General features: G+C 40.1%; 1 protein-coding gene across 1 annotated transcript in view; it reads left to right on the top strand.

The window, feature by feature from the left end:
• LOC127005703 (roundabout homolog 2-like) overlaps positions 1-20,000 on the top strand; it is a gene marked incomplete at its 5' end in the record, with an annotated part of 160,774 nt that overhangs the window by 3,338 nt on the left and 137,436 nt on the right. Inside the window, one exon of the mRNA XM_050874820.1 lies at positions 3,513-3,682. Within this exon, the coding sequence (XP_050730777.1) occupies positions 3,513-3,682 (170 nt within the window). The remainder of the gene's footprint in view (positions 1-3,512; positions 3,683-20,000) is intronic.

Genomic DNA, 20,000 nt, shown 5'->3' with positions numbered 1-20,000 from the left:
AGGAAGGAAGGAAGGAAGGAAGGAAGGAAGGAAGGAAGAAAGAAAGAGACAGAGGAGAGAGAGAGTGAATGTGAAAGAGAGAAAGAGAAGGAAGAAGAATAAGATTCGTTGGAGAGAGAGAGAGAGAGAGAGAGAGAGAGAGAGAGAGAGAGAGAGAGAGAGAGAGAGAGAGAGAGAGAGAGAGAGAGAGAGAGAGAGTGAAATTGGGTGAGGAGGGAGAGAGGAAAAAGGTTGTAACAGAAACGAATGAGAGAATTGTGGGAAGACAAATGGAGAGGAGGAGGAGGAGGAGGAGGAGGAGGAGGAGGAGGAGGAGGAGGAGGAGGAGGAATGAACTGGAGATGAAAAAGAATAGAAAGGTGTCGAAAGAAGAGATGGAGGAATGTTAGCAAGACGAAGAAGAAGAAGAAAAAGAAGAAGAATAGTGTAGTTTGATGATGAGGAAAAGGAAGAAGAGGAAAGAGGAGAACAATACAAGCAGGAAGAGAAGGAGGAGAAGAAAGATCAGGAAGAAGAAGACAAAGAAGAAAAGGAAGAAAAATAAGACAGGATAAAATGAGGAAAATAGAATGAAAGGAAATTTAGAATAGGAGGAGGAGGAGAAGTAGGGGAAGGAGGAGGAGCAGGAGGAGTAGGGTGATGCTATATGTAGTTGTCCTCCTCTTCTTCCTCCTCTTCCTCCTCCACCTCCTCCTCTTCCTCCTCCTTCTTCTCTTCCTCCTCCTCCTCCTCCTCCTCCTCCTCCACCTCCTCCTCCTCCATTTCATCTCCACTTCCTCTTCACTGCAACTTTGGAATTACTTGCTGCTTCTCTCGGAAAATGGGAAGCAAGGGAAACAGACCGACATTTATTTCCATGAGAGAGAGAGAGAGAGAGAGAGAGAGAGAGAGAGAGAGAGAGAGAGAGAGAGAGAGAGAGAGAGAGAGAGAGAGAGGAAAATTTCAAGCCCAAGAGTTTTTTTCTCGTGAGTTTGTTAAGGTGACAGAGAGAGAGAGAGAGAGAGAGAGAGAGAGAGAGAGAGAGAGAGAGAGAGAGAGAGAGAGAGAGAGAGAGAGAGAGAGAGAGAGAGAGAGAGAGAGAGAGAGAGAGAGAGAGAGAGCATTATTGCCGCCAGCTGTAAATTGCCTGTCATTCCAAATTAGAGCGAGTCTCTCACTTAGAGAGAGAGAGAGAGAGAGAGAGAGAGAGAGAGAGAGAGAGAGAGAGAGAGAGAGAGAGAGAGAGAGAGAGAGAGAGAGAGAGAGAGAGAGAGAGAGAGAGAGAGAGAGAGAAAATTAGTAAGGAAACTCAGGTACACAATCACACACACACACACACACACACACACACACACACACACACACACACACAGAGAGAGAGAGAGAGAGAGAGAGAGAGAGAGAGAGAGAGAGAGAGAGAGAGAGAGAGAGAGAGAGAGAGAGAGAGAGAGAGAGAGAGAGAGAGAGAGAGAGTACTAAATATCCTAGAGTAGTCAATATGCAGAGAGAGAGAGAGAGAGAGAGAGAGAGAGAGAGAGAGAGAGAGAGAGGAGAATGGAGGAAGGAGGGAAAGCTTGAGTCTCTCTCTCTCTCTCTGTCTCACTCAATCTATCTATCTATCTATTAATCTATCTATCTGTCTCCTACGGCAAAGTTAGAGGCTGAGGAAGGTTGTATTAGTAGTAGTAGTGGTAGAAGTAGTGGTGGTTGTAGTAGTAATAGTAGTAGAAGTAGTAGTAGTAATAGTAGTAATAATAGTAATAGTAGTAGTAATAGTAGTAATAGTAGTAATAGTAGTAGTAATAGTAGTAATAGTAGTAGTAATAGTAGTAGTAATAGTAGTAATAGTAGTAGTAATAGTAGTAATAGTAGTAGTAATAGTAGTAGTAATAGTAATAGTAGTAGTAATAATAATAGAAGTTATTGCGTTTGTAACTGTTTAAAGGGTTATGATGGAGACCTGTGAAAGGAGGAGGAGGAGGGGGAAGAAGAAGAAGAAGAAGAAGAAGAAGAAGAAGAGGAGGAGTGAAAACAGGGTATACAAGAAGACTGAGGAGAAGGGCAAAAAGAAAAGGAAAAAAAGATGTATATGAAACACCAGTGGAGGAGGAGGAGGGGTAGGGGGAGGAGGAGAAGGAGGAGGAGGACAGTAAAAATGGCGGTAAAAAATCCCTTCACGAGTGTATATTGAAGGGGAAACGGAGGGGAGGAAGGGGAGGATAGCACGCCCCTTCCCTTCCCTTCCCTCACCTTCCCTCCTCCTCTTTTCTTTAATATTTTCTCCCTTATTTCCCCCCTTCGCCCTTCCTGTCCCTTCCTTTCCCTTCCCTCTACCTTCTCCTCCTCTCCCTCATCTTTTCCTTCCCTTCCCTTCCCTTCCCTTTCCTTCCTTTCTCCTCCTTTCTTCAATATTTTTTCCCTTATTTCCTCCCTTCTCCCTTCTTGTCCATTCGTCTCCCTTCCCTCTTCCTTCTCCTCCTCTCCTTCATCTGTTCCTTCCCCTTCCCTTCCCCTCCTTTCCTTCCCTTTATCTTTATTTTTTCTTCAACTCTGTCATTCTATTCTCTTCTTCCTTCCCTTCTTCCTCCTTTCTTTCCCCTATCCTTCCTATTCCTCTGTTTCCCTTCTTCTCTTCTTCTCTTCCAATCACTTCTTCGTTCTATGTTGCTTCTTTTCCTTCTCATTCTCGTTTTCTTCTCTCCCCCATTTATCTTTCTTCTTTCCCCTCTTTCTTCCTCCTTCTCTTCTCTCTTTCCTTCTTCCCATCACTTATATTTCTCTCTACATCGTTTCCCTTCCCTCCCCTTCATTCCCTTCCTTCCCTCTCCTTCCTTCCTTCCTTCCCTCCTTCCTTCCCTCCCTTCCTCCCTCCTCCTTCCCTTCCCTCCTCTCCCCTCCCCTCCCTTCCCTTCCCTTCCCTTCCCTTCCCCTCCCTCCACTTTCCATCCCTCCCCTTCCTTCCCTTTCCCTCCACTTTCCCTCCCTACCCTTCCAGTCTCTTCCTTCCACTTTCCTTCCCTCCCCTTTCCTTCTTTCCCCTCCCCTCCCCTCCCCTCCCTCCCCTTCCCCTCCCTTTCCCTTCACAAGCATTTTTTCCTCAGCTCCCTTCTCGCTTTTCAATAGCAATAACACACACACACACACACACACACACACACACACACACACACACACAGAGTTGATATTCATTATTTTCTTTATATTCTTCATCAGTCGAGAAAGTAAACAAGGAAAAAAGAAAAAGGAAAAGGAAAAAAGGGAAAAAATATTAGAAGTGGAATATTAACTACTGATCGATTTTTTTCTTGTTTTTTTCTAGTTTTATTTTTGTTTGATTTTTGTCTTATTTTTGTTTTTGGTGATTTGGTATTAATGGGGAAGATTTTGCTGTGTGTGTGTGTGTGTGTGTGTGTGTGTGTGTGTGTGTGTGTGTGTGTGTGTGTGTGTGTGTGTGTGTGTCCTCAGTGTATTTTTGCTCAGTCTTATATTTTTTTCTTCTTCATGTCTCTTTACCTGTATATATCTCCCCCCAGGACGTCCCCGGGTGACCCCAAGTCCCAGCGCGTGCTGCTGCCCACGGGCTCGCTGTTCTTCCTTCGCGTGGTGCACGGCAAGAAGGAGGACGACGCGGGCGTGTACTGGTGCCAGGCCAGCAACCAGGTGGGCACCGTCACCTCCAACAACGCCACGCTAGAGATTGCAGGTGAGTGCGTGAGTGGGGGTGTGGGTGTTGGTGTATATGGTAATGTGTGTGTTTTTCTGTATTTTTAGGTGTGGTAAGTTTATTGAAGGTGAGTGCTTGTGTGTTGTGTATGGTAGGTTAGGTTAGGATGGGCTAATTGTAGGTTAGATTAGGTTAAATTAGGTTATCCTCAAACACATGATGGCCAGCAGCCTTAGGTATAAATCAACAAAGAATGACCTCACTTTGTTGAATAGAGTCTCATTAGTAGGAAGCATATATGCATTATCTAAGTCAAGACCTATAGTATATAACTGTTTGGGGGTTTGTTAGGTTAGGTTAAGTTTAGGGTATCTTCAAACATATGACAGCCAGCTCCTTATGGTATAAATCAACAAAGAATGACCTCAGTAGACCTCATTAGTAAGGAAACATATATGAATTTTCTGATTAAAGACCTGTAGTAACTGTTTGGGGTTTTGTTAAGTTAGGTTAGGTTAGGTTTAGGGTATCTTCACACACATGATAGCCAGCACCTTATGGTATAAATCAACAAAGAATGACCTCAGTAGACCTCATTAGAAACATATACGAATTTTCTGATTAAAGACCTGTAGTAACTGTTTGGCGTTTTGTTAAGTTAGGTTAGGTTAGGTTTAGGGTATCTTCAAACACATGATAGCCAGCACCTTATGGTATAAATCGACAAAGAATGACCTCACTTTGTTGTATAGAAAGCCTCATTATTAAGGATGCATATATGAATTATTTAACCTATAGTAACTGTTTGGGGGTTTCTTAGGTTAGGTTAGGTTAAGTTTAGGGTATCTTCAAACACATGATAGCCAGTAACTTATGGTATAAATCAACAAAGAATGACCTCACTTTGTTGTGTAGAAATTTTCATTGTGTGTGTGTTAGTTAGGTTCGTAGGTAACTTAGTATAGGGAAGACCAGTGTTTTTTATTTGTTTTATCCAATATGTGTTGAATTTTGTGTTGTTTGTTTTTGAAAGTGTGTGTTGAGCGGTTGGGGTAGGTTAGGGATGTGTGTGTGTGTGTGTGTGTGTGTGTGTGTGTGTGTGTGTGTGTGTGTGTGTGTTTTACTAGCTTGACGGGCGAGAATTGGGGGATTAGCGTGGGGTTAAAAGGACGGGGAGGAAGGATTAACCTACCCCCTCTCCATCAACCCCCCGCCCCGTCCCCCGCCCCCCTCAGTGCAGATTATAGAAGGGGTGAAGGGAAGGATGGGAAAGGATGGCAAGGGAAGGGTAGGAAAAGAAAAGGAAGGGAAAGGAAGGGAAGGGAAGGGAAGGGAAGGGAAAGAAAATGAAGGGAATGGAAGGAAAAGGAAGGGAAGGGAAAGAAAAGGAAGGGAAGGGAAAGAAAGGGAAGGGAATGGAAGGGAAGGGACGAGAATGAATGGAAATAAATTAAAGTATAGGGGGAAGGGGAAAGAAATGAAAGAAGGGAGAAAGGAAAGAAGGAAGGAAGAGAAGAAAGGGAAGGAGAGAGGAAGAAAATAACGGGAGGAGGAAGGAATGAAGAGGAAAATAGAGGAATGAAGAAAAGAAGGAAGAAAGGAAGAAAAATAAAGAGAAGAAAGAGAGAGAGAGAGAGAGAGAGAGAGAGAGAGAGAGAGAGAGAGAGAGAGAGAGAGAGAGAGAGAGAGAGAGAGAGAGAGAGAGTGGTGGTGTGTGGATTGAAGTGAATAAATATAAAAATAAAACTCGAATAAAGAATAAAAAAAATAACATAACCACTTCAGCGAACAGCCAGAAGTGCCTCTCTCTCTCTCTCTCTCTCTCCTTCACTCACTCTATATTATTCTTTTTTTTCTCTTTTCCTTCCTTCCTTCCTCTTATTCTCCCCATTCTTCCTCTCCTTTACTTCGAATTCAATTTTTACTCTCTCTCTCTTATTTAGTTATTTTACATTTATTTCCTGAGAGATGGGATAAAAGGAATCGAGAGAGAGAGAGAGAGAGAGAGAGAGAGAGAGAGAGAGAGAGAGAGAGAGAGAGAGAGAGAGAGAGAGAGAGAGAGAGAGAGAGAGAGAGAGAGAGCGACCATTTGTGTGTATATTTTCCCCTCCCCCTTCAATTACTCTCTCCTCCTCGTCCTCCTCCTCCTCCTCCTCCTCCTCCTCTTCCCCTCCACTCCAAAGAACCGAAACTCCACTCCATAACCCAGATTTACTCTCTCTCTCTCTCATATCCTTTTTCTAGTATTAGTTTTGCCTCCCTTCTCTTCCCCTTCGCTTAATTAATTAAAAGAAAGGAATAAAGAAAAAAATAATAAATGTAGAAGAGATAGAAAGAGTGATAAAGAGAAGAGAGGGGAGAGAAGAAGAGAAAAAAAAGAAACGAATATATGAAGTTAAAATAAATAAAAAGAAAAGAAGAATAGGGAAAGCAAAAATAAATGTAGAAGAGATAGGAAGTGATGAAGAGAAGAAAGAGAAGAGAAAGGAAGAAATTGAAGCAGATAAAAGTAAATAAAAGGAAAATAGGAAATAGAGGAAAATTAATAAAGGAGAAGAAAATGAGATGTTGAAGAGAAAAAAAGATGATGAAGAGAAATAGAAGAGAGAAGAAAAGGAAATAGAAAGATAGTAAGATAAAGAAGATAATAGCCGTAAAGTAAATAGAAAAAGAATAAGAGTAAATAAGTGAAGAAAAGGGAGATAGTAAAATAAATAATGAAATATATGTAAAAAGAGAAAAAAAAGGAAGAAGAGAAAAGGAAAGGAAAGGGAAGAGAAAGTGAAACAGGGAATAATAGAAAACAATAATAATAAAATCCATCTCCTCCTCCTCCTCCATCTCCTCCTCCTCCTCCTCCTCCTTTTGACATTCCTATTCTAAGCCGATGTAAGATAGATAGATAGACTGAGAGAGAGAGAGAGAGAGAGAGAGAGAGAGAGAGAGAGAGAGAGAGAGAGAGAGAGAGAGAGAGAGAGAGAGAGAGAGAGAGGAATTGTTCTGTATATATTGCATTGCGAACCACAGAGTTTGTGTCCTGAGAGAGAGAGAGAGAGAGAGAGAGAGAGAGAGAGAGAGAGAGAGAGAGAGAGAGAGAGAGAGAGATGGCTTGCTTGCGATGTATTCTGAATCATATAGCTTCCAATCGTGAGAGAGAGAGAGAGAGAGAGAGAGAGAGAGAGAGAGAGAGAGAGAGAGAGAGAGAGAGAGAGAGAGAGAGAGAGAGAGAGAGAGAGAGAGAGAGAGAGAGAATGGCGTAGGCAGCGCAAGACGAAATTACCGAACGACTTCTGCCCAGTGTAATTAAACCCTGGAAATTGTTTAATGACTTTTGCTTATTACGAGAGAGAGAGAGAGAGAGAGAGAGAGAGAGAGAGAGAGAGAGAGAGAGAGAGAGAGAGAGAGAGAGAGAGAGAGAGAGAGAGAGAGAGATGTGAATTTGTTTGATTGGTTTCGAGTGTTGTCTGAAGCATGGATTGTGTGTTAGAGAGAGAGAGAGAGAGAGAGAGAGAGAGAGAGAGAGAGAGAGAGAGGAGAAGAGAGGAGAGGAGAGGACAGGACAGGACAGGAGAAAAGAGAATAAAAGAAAGAAAAACGGAGATCTTACTAACCAACTAACGCTCGTATAGGAAAAAAGAATATCCCGATTAATGAAAAGCGTAAAAGATGAAAAAAGAGACAGCAGATAACTTGTATGCAGAAAGAAGAGTGAATAATGAGAGAAATAAAAGATGTATATATTACGTGAGGAGATGGTAAACTGAGGAAAAGGAAATGTAAAGAGAGAGGAGATGTAATAATTTGAATAAAAGAATAGCTTGGGTTGATAGAGAGAGAGAGAGAGAGAGAGAGAGAGAGAGAGAGAGAGAGAGAGAGAGAGAGAGAGAGAGAGAGAGAGAGAGAGAGAGAGAGAGATGTTTAATAAAAGGAGGAGAGTTTATTGTAAAAGAGAACATGAAAGACTCGATGAAAAAGAGTTTGTGTCGGGAGAAAACATGGAAAAAGAAAGAGCTAATATTATAAGCCAAAGAGAACATGTTTTGAAAGAGCTGATGCAACACACTACGAAAAATAAACATATCGTGAAAGTTTATGATAGGAGTAAGTGAACGCAGAAACTAAAGGAATATAATCAAGTTCACAACCTTTTTTATATTTTTTTTATTTTACAGCAAAGCCTCAATCACCCTTTTATATTCTATTCATTTTATTTGGTCTTGTCTGTTAATGCCGCGGGGTCAAGCTTTTCTACGAGTGAGTCTTCCACCTAAAATGCCTTGACCGAGGGACACGAGCTTAGGGGAGACAGTGAAACGTGGGAGTCAATTTCCGTAGACTTTTTCGAGGTATTAACTTTGCTTCACCGTTATTGATGTTGATGCTATATGCTTTTACTACTACTACTACTACTACTACTACTACTACTACTACCACCACCACCACCACCACTGCTGCTACTATTACTACTACTACTACTACTACTACTACTACTACTACTACTACTACTACTACTACTACTACTACTACTACTACTACTACTACCACCACCACCACCACAACCACCACCAGATTGTCGCAACCATTTGTTTCATTCCATTTATATTTCTCCTCCTCCTCCTCCTCCTCCTCCTCACCCCCCTAATCCTCCTCCACCCTTGGCATACTCGTGAATCCCTAATCCTTTATCCTAATCCGTAATCCCTTCCTCTTGATCCTCTTTTTTCCTCTTTACTGCCAGGCCTCTTTAGCCCTCTTGGCGACGGCGGACCACCTGGGAACACCTGCCGCAGAGAGAGAGAGAGAGAGAGAGAGAGAGAGAGAGAGAGAGAGAGAGAGAGAGAGAGAGAGAGAGAGAGAGAGAGGGGCTGTCGGATTTGATACTAAGGTTTTGCTTGTCTTTCTCTTTCTCTCTCTCTGTCTCTCTCTTTCTCTATTTCCTCCTCCTCCTCCTCCTCCTCCTTCTCCTCCTCCTCCTCCGTGTGATTGCGTAATTTGTCTTAGTCGGCCATTGAGTTTCTGTTTCTCCATTTTCTGTTCGTCTCTCTCTCTCTCTCTCTCTCTCTCTCTCTCTCTTTTCCCGTCTTCCTTCTTTTCCTTCCTCACCCATTTTCTCCTTTCCTCTCCTCTCCTTCCCTTCATCCTTCCTCTTCCCTCCCTTTCTCTTTTTCCCCTTCTTCTCTTCCCCTTCCCTTTTTCCTTCTTCCCCCATCTCCTCCTATTTACTTCTTCCTCTTTCTCTTTTCCTGCCTTTCCTCTCTCCTCTACTTATTTTTTTTCTCTCCCGCTCTCTTCACTTTCTTTCTCCCCTTTTTTATCTTCTTCCTTCTCCTTCTCCTCTTCTCTCTTCTCTCTTTCTTTTTGTTATATTTCTTTCTTTCTTCTCTTCTTTTTTTCCTCCATTTTTCCCTCCTAAGCTTCTGGAGATAAAAAAAAAATGGGAGAGAGAGAGAGAGAGAGAGAGAGAGAGAGAGAGAGAGAGAGAGAGAGAGAGAGAGAGAGAGAGAGAGAGAGAGAGAGAGGAGAAGTAATGGAGAAAAGAAGAAAAAATGGTGAAAGGAGAACGAGAGAGAGAGAGAGAGAGAGAGAGAGAGAGAGAGAGAGAGAGAGAGAGAGAGAGAGAGAGAGAGAGAGTAGAAATAATGGAGAAAAGAAGTAAAAGTGGCGAAAGGAGAACAGGACAGAGAGAGAGAGAGAGAGAGAGAGAGAGAGAGAGAGAGAGAGAGAGAGAGAGAGAGAGAGAGAGAGAGAGAGAGAGAGAGTCACATTCCCTGATGCAGCGACCCATAATGGCGGCCATCAGACGCAGGAGGAAAATGAAAAGAAAGGAGGGAAGAGGTGAGATGACGCGAGGAGAGGAGGAGGAGGAGGAGGAGGAGACGCAAAAGAGAAGAGACGTGGAATGAAATAGATTTTTTTATATAGACAAAAAAATCACCAATATATTTTAAATAATAATAATAATAATAATAATAATAATAATAATAATAATAATAATAATGATAATAATAATAATAAATCTAAGTAGGAAAAAAAGAAAGAATAAAGTTTACGATTAAAAAAGAATACAAATGAAAAGAAAATACTTATAATGATTCCTTTTTTTCTCTTTGATTTTTCATTTCTTTCCTTTCTCCTACGTTTTCTTTCCTTTCTGTCACCTTCCGCCTAATGTATTCTCTCTCTCTCTCTCTCTCTCAGGTTAATTAATTCTAGGTAATCACGCTAATAATTCTCACCTTCGGCCAAAAAGAGTAAAAAAATGGCCTGCCTGAAATACTTTGTTGTGGAAGGCTGTTGTTGTTGTTGTTGTTGTTGTTGTTGGTGGTGGTGGTGGTGGTGGTGGTGATGCTTCTGCTACCACTACTACTACTACTACTAATACTACCACCACCACCACCACCACTACTACTACTACTACTACTATGACTGCTACTACTACTACTACTACTATTACTACTACCATTACTACCATTACTACTACTACTACCACTACTACTACTACTACTACTACTACTACAACTCTTACTACTATTACTACTACTACTACTGCTACTATTTTTATTTCGATAGTTTCCTCTATATCTTTTTTTTTCCTTCTTTTACCTTGTTTTTCTGCCCTTCCTTCATTTTATATTATTTTCTTATTTTGCTTCTCCTTTTCTCTTTCTAATGATCGTTACAACTTTTTTCTCATTCTCTCCCTCTCCTCTCCTCTCCTTTCTTTTCTCCCTTTTTTCTTTCTTTTCCTTCTTTTTTTCTCCATTCGCTTTCCTCTCCTCGTTCTTTTCCCAATCAACTTTTCATCCTTTTCCTCCGCACTTATTTCATTTTTTTCTTTTTCTCAACTACAACAACAACAACAACAACCACAGTCTTCACCCAACCCTTCCATTTTTTTTGTCTTCATTTTCTTCTGAATTTTAAACCGACGAGGATATAAATTTCTTAAATGAACCAAACGACTTTCTTAATCAGGGAGAGAGAGAGAGAGAGAGAGAGAGAGAGAGAGAGAGAGAGAGAGAGAGAGAGAGAGAGAGAGAGAGAGAGAGATTATAAGAAGCAAAGAATGTGAAGAAAGAAAGAGAATGGAAGGAAGGAGAGAAGGAAAAAACGTTGAATTCGGAAGGGAAGAAAAAAATGGTATTGAATTTATAAAAGTGTGAAATATATGCATACAAAAAGAGAGGGAAAAAACAGGTTAATGTGTAAAATATGCGAATAAAAGGGAATAGAGATAAAAGAGAAACGAAGAGAGTGTAACAAAAAGAAATACAAGGATGAAAGGAAAGAGGAAATGCAGATAAATACAAATGGAAAGAGATATGGAAAAAAAATAAGAAGTGAAAAATAGAAAAATAAAAAATGACTTAAAATAGAAGCGAAATATTAATGAAAAAGAGAAATAGGAGGAAATGCAGATGCAGACGAATGGAAAGAGGAATATAAAAAAAAATTGTGAAAAAATGAAAAAAAAAATATAGATGACTCGAAACAAGACAAACAGGAATAGAAAAAAAATAATAAAAAAGAATGAAAGTGTAGAGAAACAAAAGAAGAAGAAGAAGAAGAAGAAGAAGAAGAAGAAGATAAAATAGCAATAAAAAGAAAAGAAAAAGAAGAATGAAATAAATACGAATGGAAAGAGTAATGGAGAAAATAAGAGAATGAAAATAATGATAAAAGAGGAAATGACTCAAAACAAGAGAAATATTAATGAAAAAAGGGAAATAGAAGAAAATGCTAATAAAGACGAGTGGAAAGAGGAATGTAAAAAAAAATAAAGAGTAAGAAAATGAAAAAAAAATGTTGATGACTTGAAACAGAAGACAAACAGGAGTAGAAAAAAATAAATAATAAAAGAATGAAAGTGTAGAGAAACAAGAAGGAGAAGAAGAAGAAAAATGAAGTTGAATAGCAAGAAAAAAAGGAAGAAGAAGAGTGAAATAAATACGATGTAAAGAGAAATGGAGAAAATAAGAAAAGGAAATGTTAAAAAATAGAAGAGAAATCGGAATGAAAAAAGAGAAAAAAGGAGGAAATGCTGATAAAGACGAATGGAAGAAGGAATGTAGAAAAAAATAAGAGTGAAAAAAATGAAAAAGAGTAAGTAAATCAAGATGGGAAAAAGGAATGAGAGAAAAAATGATAAAAACAGTGAACAGATGAAGAAAACAAGAAGAAAAGAGAGGAAGAACAGGATAGAAAATATCACAGTGCATAGGAAAGAAAAGAAAAAGAAAATGCGAGAAAAGAAATTGGAGATAACAAAAATGCAAAAGGAAATAAATAAAATAACTAAAAGAGAGGAATATATAGAGATAGAAAGAGGAAAGAGAGACAGAAAGAACGATAAAAGAAGAAGAAAAATGACAGAGAAAAATAATGGAAAAGAATAAAGAGAAACGAATAAGAAGAAAAAAGAAAAGATTACAAAAAGGAAGAAAAGAGAACGAAAGAAGGAAGAAGAAAAGGAAAAATGTAAATATAGAATGAAATATAATAGAAAAAAAAGAATAAAGAAAGTCAAAAGAGGACAGAGAGAGAGAGAGAGAGAGAGAGAGAGAGAGAGAGAGAGAGAGAGAGAGAGAGAGAGAGAGAGAGAGAGAGAAAGAGAGAAAGAGAAAAAAAAAACTTCCATGGATATAAAAGACAACAGGAGATAAAGAAGATAGATAGAGAGAGAGAGAGAGAGAGAGAGAGAGAGAGAGAGAGAGAGAGAGAGAGAGAGAGAGAGAGAGAGAGAGAGAGAGAGAGGTGAGCAAGAGTTGGACAATGATAGAAGACGAGGAGGAGGAGGAGGAAAGACGAAAAGGAATAGGTGAAAGAAGAGATAGATTGGTAGCATAAGTAAAAGGAGGAGGAGGAGGAGGAGGAGGAGGAGGAGTGGGAGTGGGAGGAGGAGGAGGAGGAAGAAGAAGATAAAGAAGAAGAAGACCAGAAAGAGAGAAATTGGAAAAGAAAGAGTAATAATAATAATAAGAAGAAGAAGAAGAAGAAAAAAAGACTAAGAAGAAGAAGAAGAGGAAGAAGAAGAAGAGGAGGAAAAGACAAAGAAAGAAATGGAAGATGGAGGAGGTGATGGATCAGGAGGATTATTATAAATCTAGAAGAAGAAGAAGAAGAGGAAGAAGAAGAAAAAGAAGAAGAAAAAGGAGAAGAAGAAGAAGAAGAAGAAGAAGACACATGTAGAGGAAAACGAACACGGGGAAGGAGGAGGAGGAAGACTACGACAGAACAAGAAGAGGAGGAGGAGGAGGAGGAGGAGGTGTTGTTAAGGTGACATGAACAGCTGATAAGAGGAGGAAGATAAGAGGAGGGGGAGGAGGAAGAAGAGGAGGAGGAGGAGGAGGAGGAGGAGGAAAATGAAAACTGCGAAAGACATCAGGAGAAAAAAAATCGCTCCCTCGCTCATTTGAGAGAGAGAGAGAGAGAGAGAGAGAGAGAGAGAGAGAGAGAGAGAGAGAGAGAATAATGATAAAGAAAAATACAAAAAAATCTATACATATCATTTAATTCTCTCTCTCTCTATCTATCTAGCTATCTATCTATCTATCTATTATCTATTTCTCTTTTTTATGATCTGAGATTTTTTTTTAATATGGCAACATTTTTTCGAGTGTGTGTGTGTGTGTGTGTGTGTGTGTGTGTGTGTGTGTGTGTGTGTGTGTGTGTGTGTGTGTGTGTGTGTGTGTAGATGATTGGCAGATGGCCTGTACTGATAAGAGTCATCACACACACACACACACACACACACATTTTTTCACTTCATTTTTTATGTATTTTTTCATCTTTTATGTATTTTTCCTTACTTTCCTTCTTTTTTTCTTCTTCTTTGTCATATTATTATTATTATTATTATTATTATTATTCCTGTTTTGTTTCAATGCCATTTTTTTTCCTCTCTCTCTCTCTCCTCCCTTTCTCCATTTTCAATATTAATTTCTTCGCTTCCATTTGCCTCCTCCTCCTCCTCTTCCTCCTCCTCTCATACCTACTCAACACTTAACTCCTCTTCCTCCTCCTCCTCCTCCTCGTCTTCCTCCTCCTCTTCGATGCATTAAGTTCCCCTGCTCTGCCCCTTCCATTGATTATCGGAAGGGGAAGAAGGCCTACTCTCCTCCCCTCCAATATATCTCCTCCCCCTTTTCCTCCCCTTCCTTCCCTTTTTCCTTCCTTTTCTTTTACTTCAGTCTCGCGTCCTTTCCTTTCAACCCATTTTTTCATTTTTTTTTCATATGCAATACTTTTCTTCGTCCTCCTTTCCTTTTTTTCTGTTTTCACTCCTTTTTCTGTTGTTTTTTTTGTTGTTTTTTTCGTTCTTTCCTTTTTTCTTTCCACCTGCGTCCTCCTCCTCCTCCTCCTATAATATATTTGTTTTAATTTCGTTTTTTTATTATTATTATTGTCGTTATTTACATTCTTCCTGTTTACTTATTTGTTTATTTCTTATTCTTTGTTTCTCTCGTTCTTTTTATTTCTTTTCTTGTTCTTCTTGTTCTTCTTCCTCTTCTTTATCTTCTTTTCCGTGTACTTTGATCTGAGAGAAGAAGAATGTGAAGAGGAGATCAGTGAGAGGAAGAGGAAGAGGAAGAGGAAGAGGAGGGTGAGAGGATATTAGGGAAAAGAAAAAGGAGAGGAGAGAATAAAGGAGAGAGAAAGAAGGGGAAAAAAAGAGGAAAGGGAGAGAAAGAGGAAATTGACAAGGAAAATCAGTAAAGAGAAGAATTAGAAGAAAGAAGAGGAAATAAAGAAAAAAAAAATAGAGGAAAATATACCAAAGTAGTAGTAGTAGTAGTAGTAGTAGTGGTGGTGGTGGTGGTGGTTGTGGTGGTGGTGGTGGTGTCCTTGGCAATATCAGTCAGTCTGTCTCTATCTGTCTTTGTCTGTCTAACCCATCCAATAATTACCTCCAGCAGCGAGAGAGAGAGAGAGAGAGAGAGAGAGAGAGAGAGAGAGAGAGAGAGAGAGAGAGAGAGCGAGTCAAGGGAGGTAGAGAACAAAAAGATGATAGAAAGAAAAAATAAAAAACTGGAAAAGAAAAAGGAACAAAAACATGAGTAAGATAAAGAAGAAGAAAAGAAGAGAGAGAAAGAGAGAGAGAGAGAGAGAGAGAGAGAGAGAGAGAGAGAGAGAGAGAGAGAGAGAGAGAGAGAGAGAGAGAGAGAGAGAGAAGACGAAGAAGTATAAGAGAAAAAATAATAAAAAAGAAAACTCAAGGAAAATCACGGAAAAAAATGATGACAAGAAGAAAAAGAAAGAAAAGAGAAAATAGAGAAAAACAGAAAAAGAGAGAGATAGAGAAAGAGAGTCCTCCTCCTACCCCCTCCCCCTACCCCCTCCCCCCCTCCCCCCTCTGTGGTCAATGTTCAGGGGTTCAAACGATTAATTGCCAATATTGCCAATTACACGTTTTTCGGGACGTTTTGCCGCCCCTCCCCTCCCTCCCTCTCCCTTCCTTACATAGACCCCCCCTTACCCCCTCCCACGCATCTCCCCCTCCCCTCCTTACGTAGACCCCCCTTTCCTTATCCCCTTACCCCCTTACCTGGCCTCCCCCTCCCTTCCTTAGGTAGACCCCCCTTCCTCATCCCCTTCTCCCCTTCCCTTGCCTGACCTCCCCTCCGCCCCTTCACCCCCTTCCACTTCCTCACCCCACCCCCCTTTTTTACTGCCCTTCTCCCTCTCCGCCCCTCCTCCCCCTCCTGTATCCCCCTTCCCCCTTCTTCCTCCCCTCTTCTCTTTAATTACCCCTCCACTTCCCTCCCACTCCCCTTTTTTCCCTCCCTTCCTTCCTCTCCTCTCTCTCCATTGCAGTAGATAGTAGTTCTTGTGTGTGTGTGTGTGTATGTGTGTATGTTTTCAAAGCAGAACATAAGAATATGGGCTGAAAAAAGGAGAGAAAGAACGAGAAAAAATATTGGATTAGAAAAGCGAAGAGGAGGAGGAGGAGGAAGAGGAGGAGGAGGAGGAAGAGGAGGAGGAGGAGGAGGAAGAAATAATGTGTGAAATAAATGGAAGTGAAGATTGATACTAAGAGGGCAGAGGTGATGAATATGAAGAAGAAGGACGAGGAGAAGAAGGAGAAGGAGGAGGAGGAGGAGGAGGAGGAGGAGGAGGAGGAAATAATAGTTGAAAGATAAGGAGGAGAAGATGGATACTAAAAGGGCAGAGGTGATGAATATGAAGGAGGAGGAGGAGGAGGAGGAGGAGGAGGAGTTATGCTTTCGTCATTTGTCATCATCATCATCATCATTATTTTCATTGTACAATAATCTGAGAGAGAGAGAGAGAGAGAGAGAGAGAGAGAGAGAGAGAGAGAGAGAGAGAGAGAGAGAGAGAGAGAGAGAGAGAGAGAGAGAGAGAGAGAGAGAGAGAGAGAGAGATAACAGGTATGAATATTTTTTAACACTTTTTTTTCTTTCACTTGTTATTCTTGCATCTCCTCCTCCTCCTCCTCCTCCTCCTCTTCTTCTTCTTCTTCTTGATGTCGGAGGATTAGCCAAATGTGAGAATGAAAGATGCTGATGCTCTCTCTCTCTCTCTCTCTCTCGAAAAGTGTTATTTGGGCGATGATTTTTCTCTCCCTGTCTCCTCCCTCAACCTGAATACATAATGCTCCTCCTCCTCCTCCTCCTCCTCCTCCTCCTCCTCCTCTTCCTCCTCCTCCTCTTCTTCTATTTTCCTTTTCTCCCTCATTCTTTTACACCGCCTCCATTTTGTTCTTCCTTTTCTTCCTTTATTTTTTTCTCTTCCTCTTTTTCTTCCTTCTTTTCTTCTCCCTGATCGTCTTCTTTCTTCTCTTCCTCCTCCTTTTCTTTTTGCCTCTTCCTCTTCCTCCTCCTTCTTTTTTTATACCTCCTCCTCCTCCATCTTGTTTTCCTTTTTATTTGGTATTTTCTCTTCTTTTCCATTTCCTCTTTATCTTCTCCTCCTCTTCTTCCTCCTTCTCTTCCTCCTTCTTTTCCTCCTCCTCCTCCTCCGTCTTTTCTCCTTTTTCTTTGCCTTTTTATTTTTTTCTCTTCCTCTTTTTCTTCTTCCTCCGCTTCTTCCTGACCCTCTGCTTTCTTCTCTTCTCCTCCCTTTTCCTCTTCTTCCTCCATTTGGCTTCTTTTCTTCTTTTTCTCTTCTCCTCCTCTTCCTTTTGTCCCTACTACATTTTTTTTCCTTTTTTCTCCTTAATTTTCTTTTCCTTAATTTATTTTCATGTTTTTCCTTTCCTCTATCACTCGTTTTCCGTTTCTTTTTATACTTATTTTCTTTTCTCTTCTTATTTAACTACGTATACTTTTCTAATCTTTTTCTTCATCTTTACCTCTATGTTATTGTGTCTTCATCCACGTTATTATTATTTTTATTATTATTATTATTATTATTATTATTATTATTATTATTATTATTATTATTACTATCATCAGCGAATGTTTTCTTGTTTACGATGCAAATAAGTAAAGGTTAAGCTTGTACTTAGAGAGAGAGAGAGAGAGAGAGAGAGAGAGAGAGAGAGAGAGAGAGAGAGAGAGAGAGAGAGAGAGAGAGAGAGAGAGAGAGAGAGAGAGAGAGAGAGAGAGAGCAAATATACATTAAAGTAGGGTATTAGGGGGAGAATATAAGAGGAGGAGGAGGAGGAGGAGGGGGAGGAGGATAACAAAAGGGAAGAGGAGGAAAGCAAAGTCGATGCGAAACAAGAGAGAGAGAGAGAGAGAGAGAGAGAGAGAGAGAGAGAGAGAGAGAGAGAGAGAGAGAGAGAGAGAGAGAGACGGACGCAATTACAGATATTTTTCCTTCCTTTCCATTTATCACTTTCGCATCAAGGGAAGGAGGAGGAGGAGGAGGGAAGAACACCAAATTATAGGGTCGAAGGAGGAGGAAGAGGTGAAGGAAGAGGAAGATGAGGTAGAGAAGGAAGAGGAGGAGGAGGAGCAGGAGGAGGAGGAGGAGGAGGAGGAGGAAATATTACAGAACAATATTCTTCTCTCTCTCTCATTGCTAATTTATTCCGACATGGACAAGAGATGAAATAGAAAGAAAGACAGAGAGAGAGAGAGAGAGAGAGAGAGAGAGAGAGAGAGAGAGAGAGAGAGAGAGAGAGAGAGAGAGAGAGAAACTACATAAAATCAAATTAATCATGCGAAGCGAGAGAGAGAGAGAGAGAGAGAGAGAGAGAGAGAGAGAGAGAGAGAGAGAGAGAGAGAGAGAGAGAGAGAGAGAGAGAGGAAGGAGAGAAAATATTTTAGAATGAAAAAAAAGGAAGGAAGGGAGGAGGTGGAAATAGGAAAAGAGAGAGAGAGAGAGAGAGAGAGAGAGAGAGAGAGAGAGAGAGAGAGAGAGAGAGAGAGAGAGAGAGAGAGAGAGAGAGAGAGAGAGAGAGAGGAAGGAATGAAAGAAGGAAGGAAGGAAGGTAAAGAACAAAGATTAATTAGAAAGAAGGAGAAGAAAGAGAGAGAAAAAAAATAATAGAAAATGATTAAGGAAGGAGAGAAGGAGAAGATATGGAATTAGAAAGAGAGACATAGAGAGAAGAAAAGAGAATAATAGCACAAAAAAATGGGAAGGAAGTGAAGCGAAAAGGAGGAAATAACAGAAATGAATGGGGAATAAAAAGGGAAAAGAGAGAAAGAAGAAAAAACCCCAGAAAATATAGAGAAAAATACAAAGGAAAACAAATAAAGGGGAAGAAGAGAGAGACAAAGAATTAAGGGAAAACTAAAGAAAATTAATAAAATGGAAGGAAATAAAAAGAAGCCGCTTATGATTATTAAAAGGAAAATATAAGTTAAAAAAGATGAAAAAGTAAAGATCAGGAAAATAAAGAGAAAAATAAAGAGAAAAAACAAACAAACGAAGTAATATAGAAAAAAAGCAGAAAAAGCAAACAGGAAAAAGATAAGAAATAAAGAAAAATGAAATATGAAAAAAAAAAAGACAATTAAAGGAAATTAAGAGAAAGAGCAAGAGAAGAGGGAAGAAGGGTGGTGTGAAAGGTTAAGGAGGAGGAGGAGGAGGAAGAGGAGAGATATTAGTGAGAGGAGGAGGAAGAGTGATTGAGGGAGGTAATTTCTCTCTCCCTCCTCCAGTAATCTTCTTGGCTAGTAAATAGAAACACAATTAGTTCCCTTCACGAGGAGGAGGAGGAGGAGGAGGAGGAGGAGGAGGAGGAGGAGGAGGAGGAGGAGGAAGTAAAGAAGAAAAATGAAAAAGATGATGATGATGAAGAAAAGGGTAACAGTTAAGAGGTGAAGAAGAATAGGGAGAAGAAGAAGAAGAAGAAGAAGAGGAAAGAGGAGAAAGGAAGAAGAATAAGGAGGAGGAGGAAATATAAATAACATAAATAAAAGGAGAATAAGGAGAAGGAACAGAATACAAAAATAATGATAAGGAAAAGAAGGAGTAGGAAGAAGAGGAGGAGGAGGAGAAGAAAATGGAGGAGGGAAAAAAAAGAGGACAGCAATTAGGAGGAAGAGGAAAGAGGAAAAAAAAGAGGAGGGAGGAAAAAGTAAAATAAAAGAAAACAAGAAATAATAGGAAGAGGAGGAGGAGGAGGAAGACGAATGTAGGGAAAGGAGGAAATAAAAGAGGGAGAAGGAAAAAAATACAAGAATGAAGAGAAAAGGAATAAAAAAGTAAAAAAAATAAAAATGGTGGAAGAGGAAGAGGGAAAATAGGAATAAAGAAGAAGAGAGGAAGAGGTAAAAGAAGAGGGGAAGAAGGAAGAGAAGGAGAAAGAGTAAACGGGAAATGAAATAGGAGGAGGAAGAAACAGAAGAGGAGGAAGAGACAGAAGAGGAGGAAGAGACAGAAGAGGAGGAGGAAGAGACAGAAAAGGAGGAGGAAGAGACAGCAGTGGGGGAAGAAGAGGAGGAAGAGACAGAAGAAAAGGAGGAAGAGGAGGAAGAAGAGACAGAAGAGGAGGAGGAAAAGACAGAAGAAATGGAGGAAGAGGAGGAGGAAATAAACAGTGCTGAAGAAAATCTGATAAAAATAAATGTAGAGATATAAATAGAAATAATAGACAGCAAGGAGGAGGAGGAAGAAAATAGAGGAGAATGAGAGAAAGAGGAGGAGGAGGACAACTTGAAGGTAAAAGAAAAGAAGAGAAACAGGAAGAGGAAGTAGAAGAAAAGACAAAAATAAAAACTGAACGAAAGAAAATAGATAAGAAGAACGCAAGGACACACACACACACACACACACACACACACACACACACACACACACACACACACACACACACACACACACGCAATTCTTAATATTTTTTTCTTCCCTCCGTGTATAAAACTAACAATAATTTTATGGATTTTTATTCTTTATTTCTTTCCTCTCTCTTCTTTCTCTCCTTCCCTCCTTAACTCAATTC

This window comes from Eriocheir sinensis, chromosome 30 (assembly GCF_024679095.1).
Source record: "Eriocheir sinensis breed Jianghai 21 chromosome 30, ASM2467909v1, whole genome shotgun sequence".
NCBI classification, from domain to species: domain Eukaryota; kingdom Metazoa; phylum Arthropoda; class Malacostraca; order Decapoda; family Varunidae; genus Eriocheir; species Eriocheir sinensis.
This window is presented reverse-complemented; position numbering and strand designations above follow the sequence as displayed.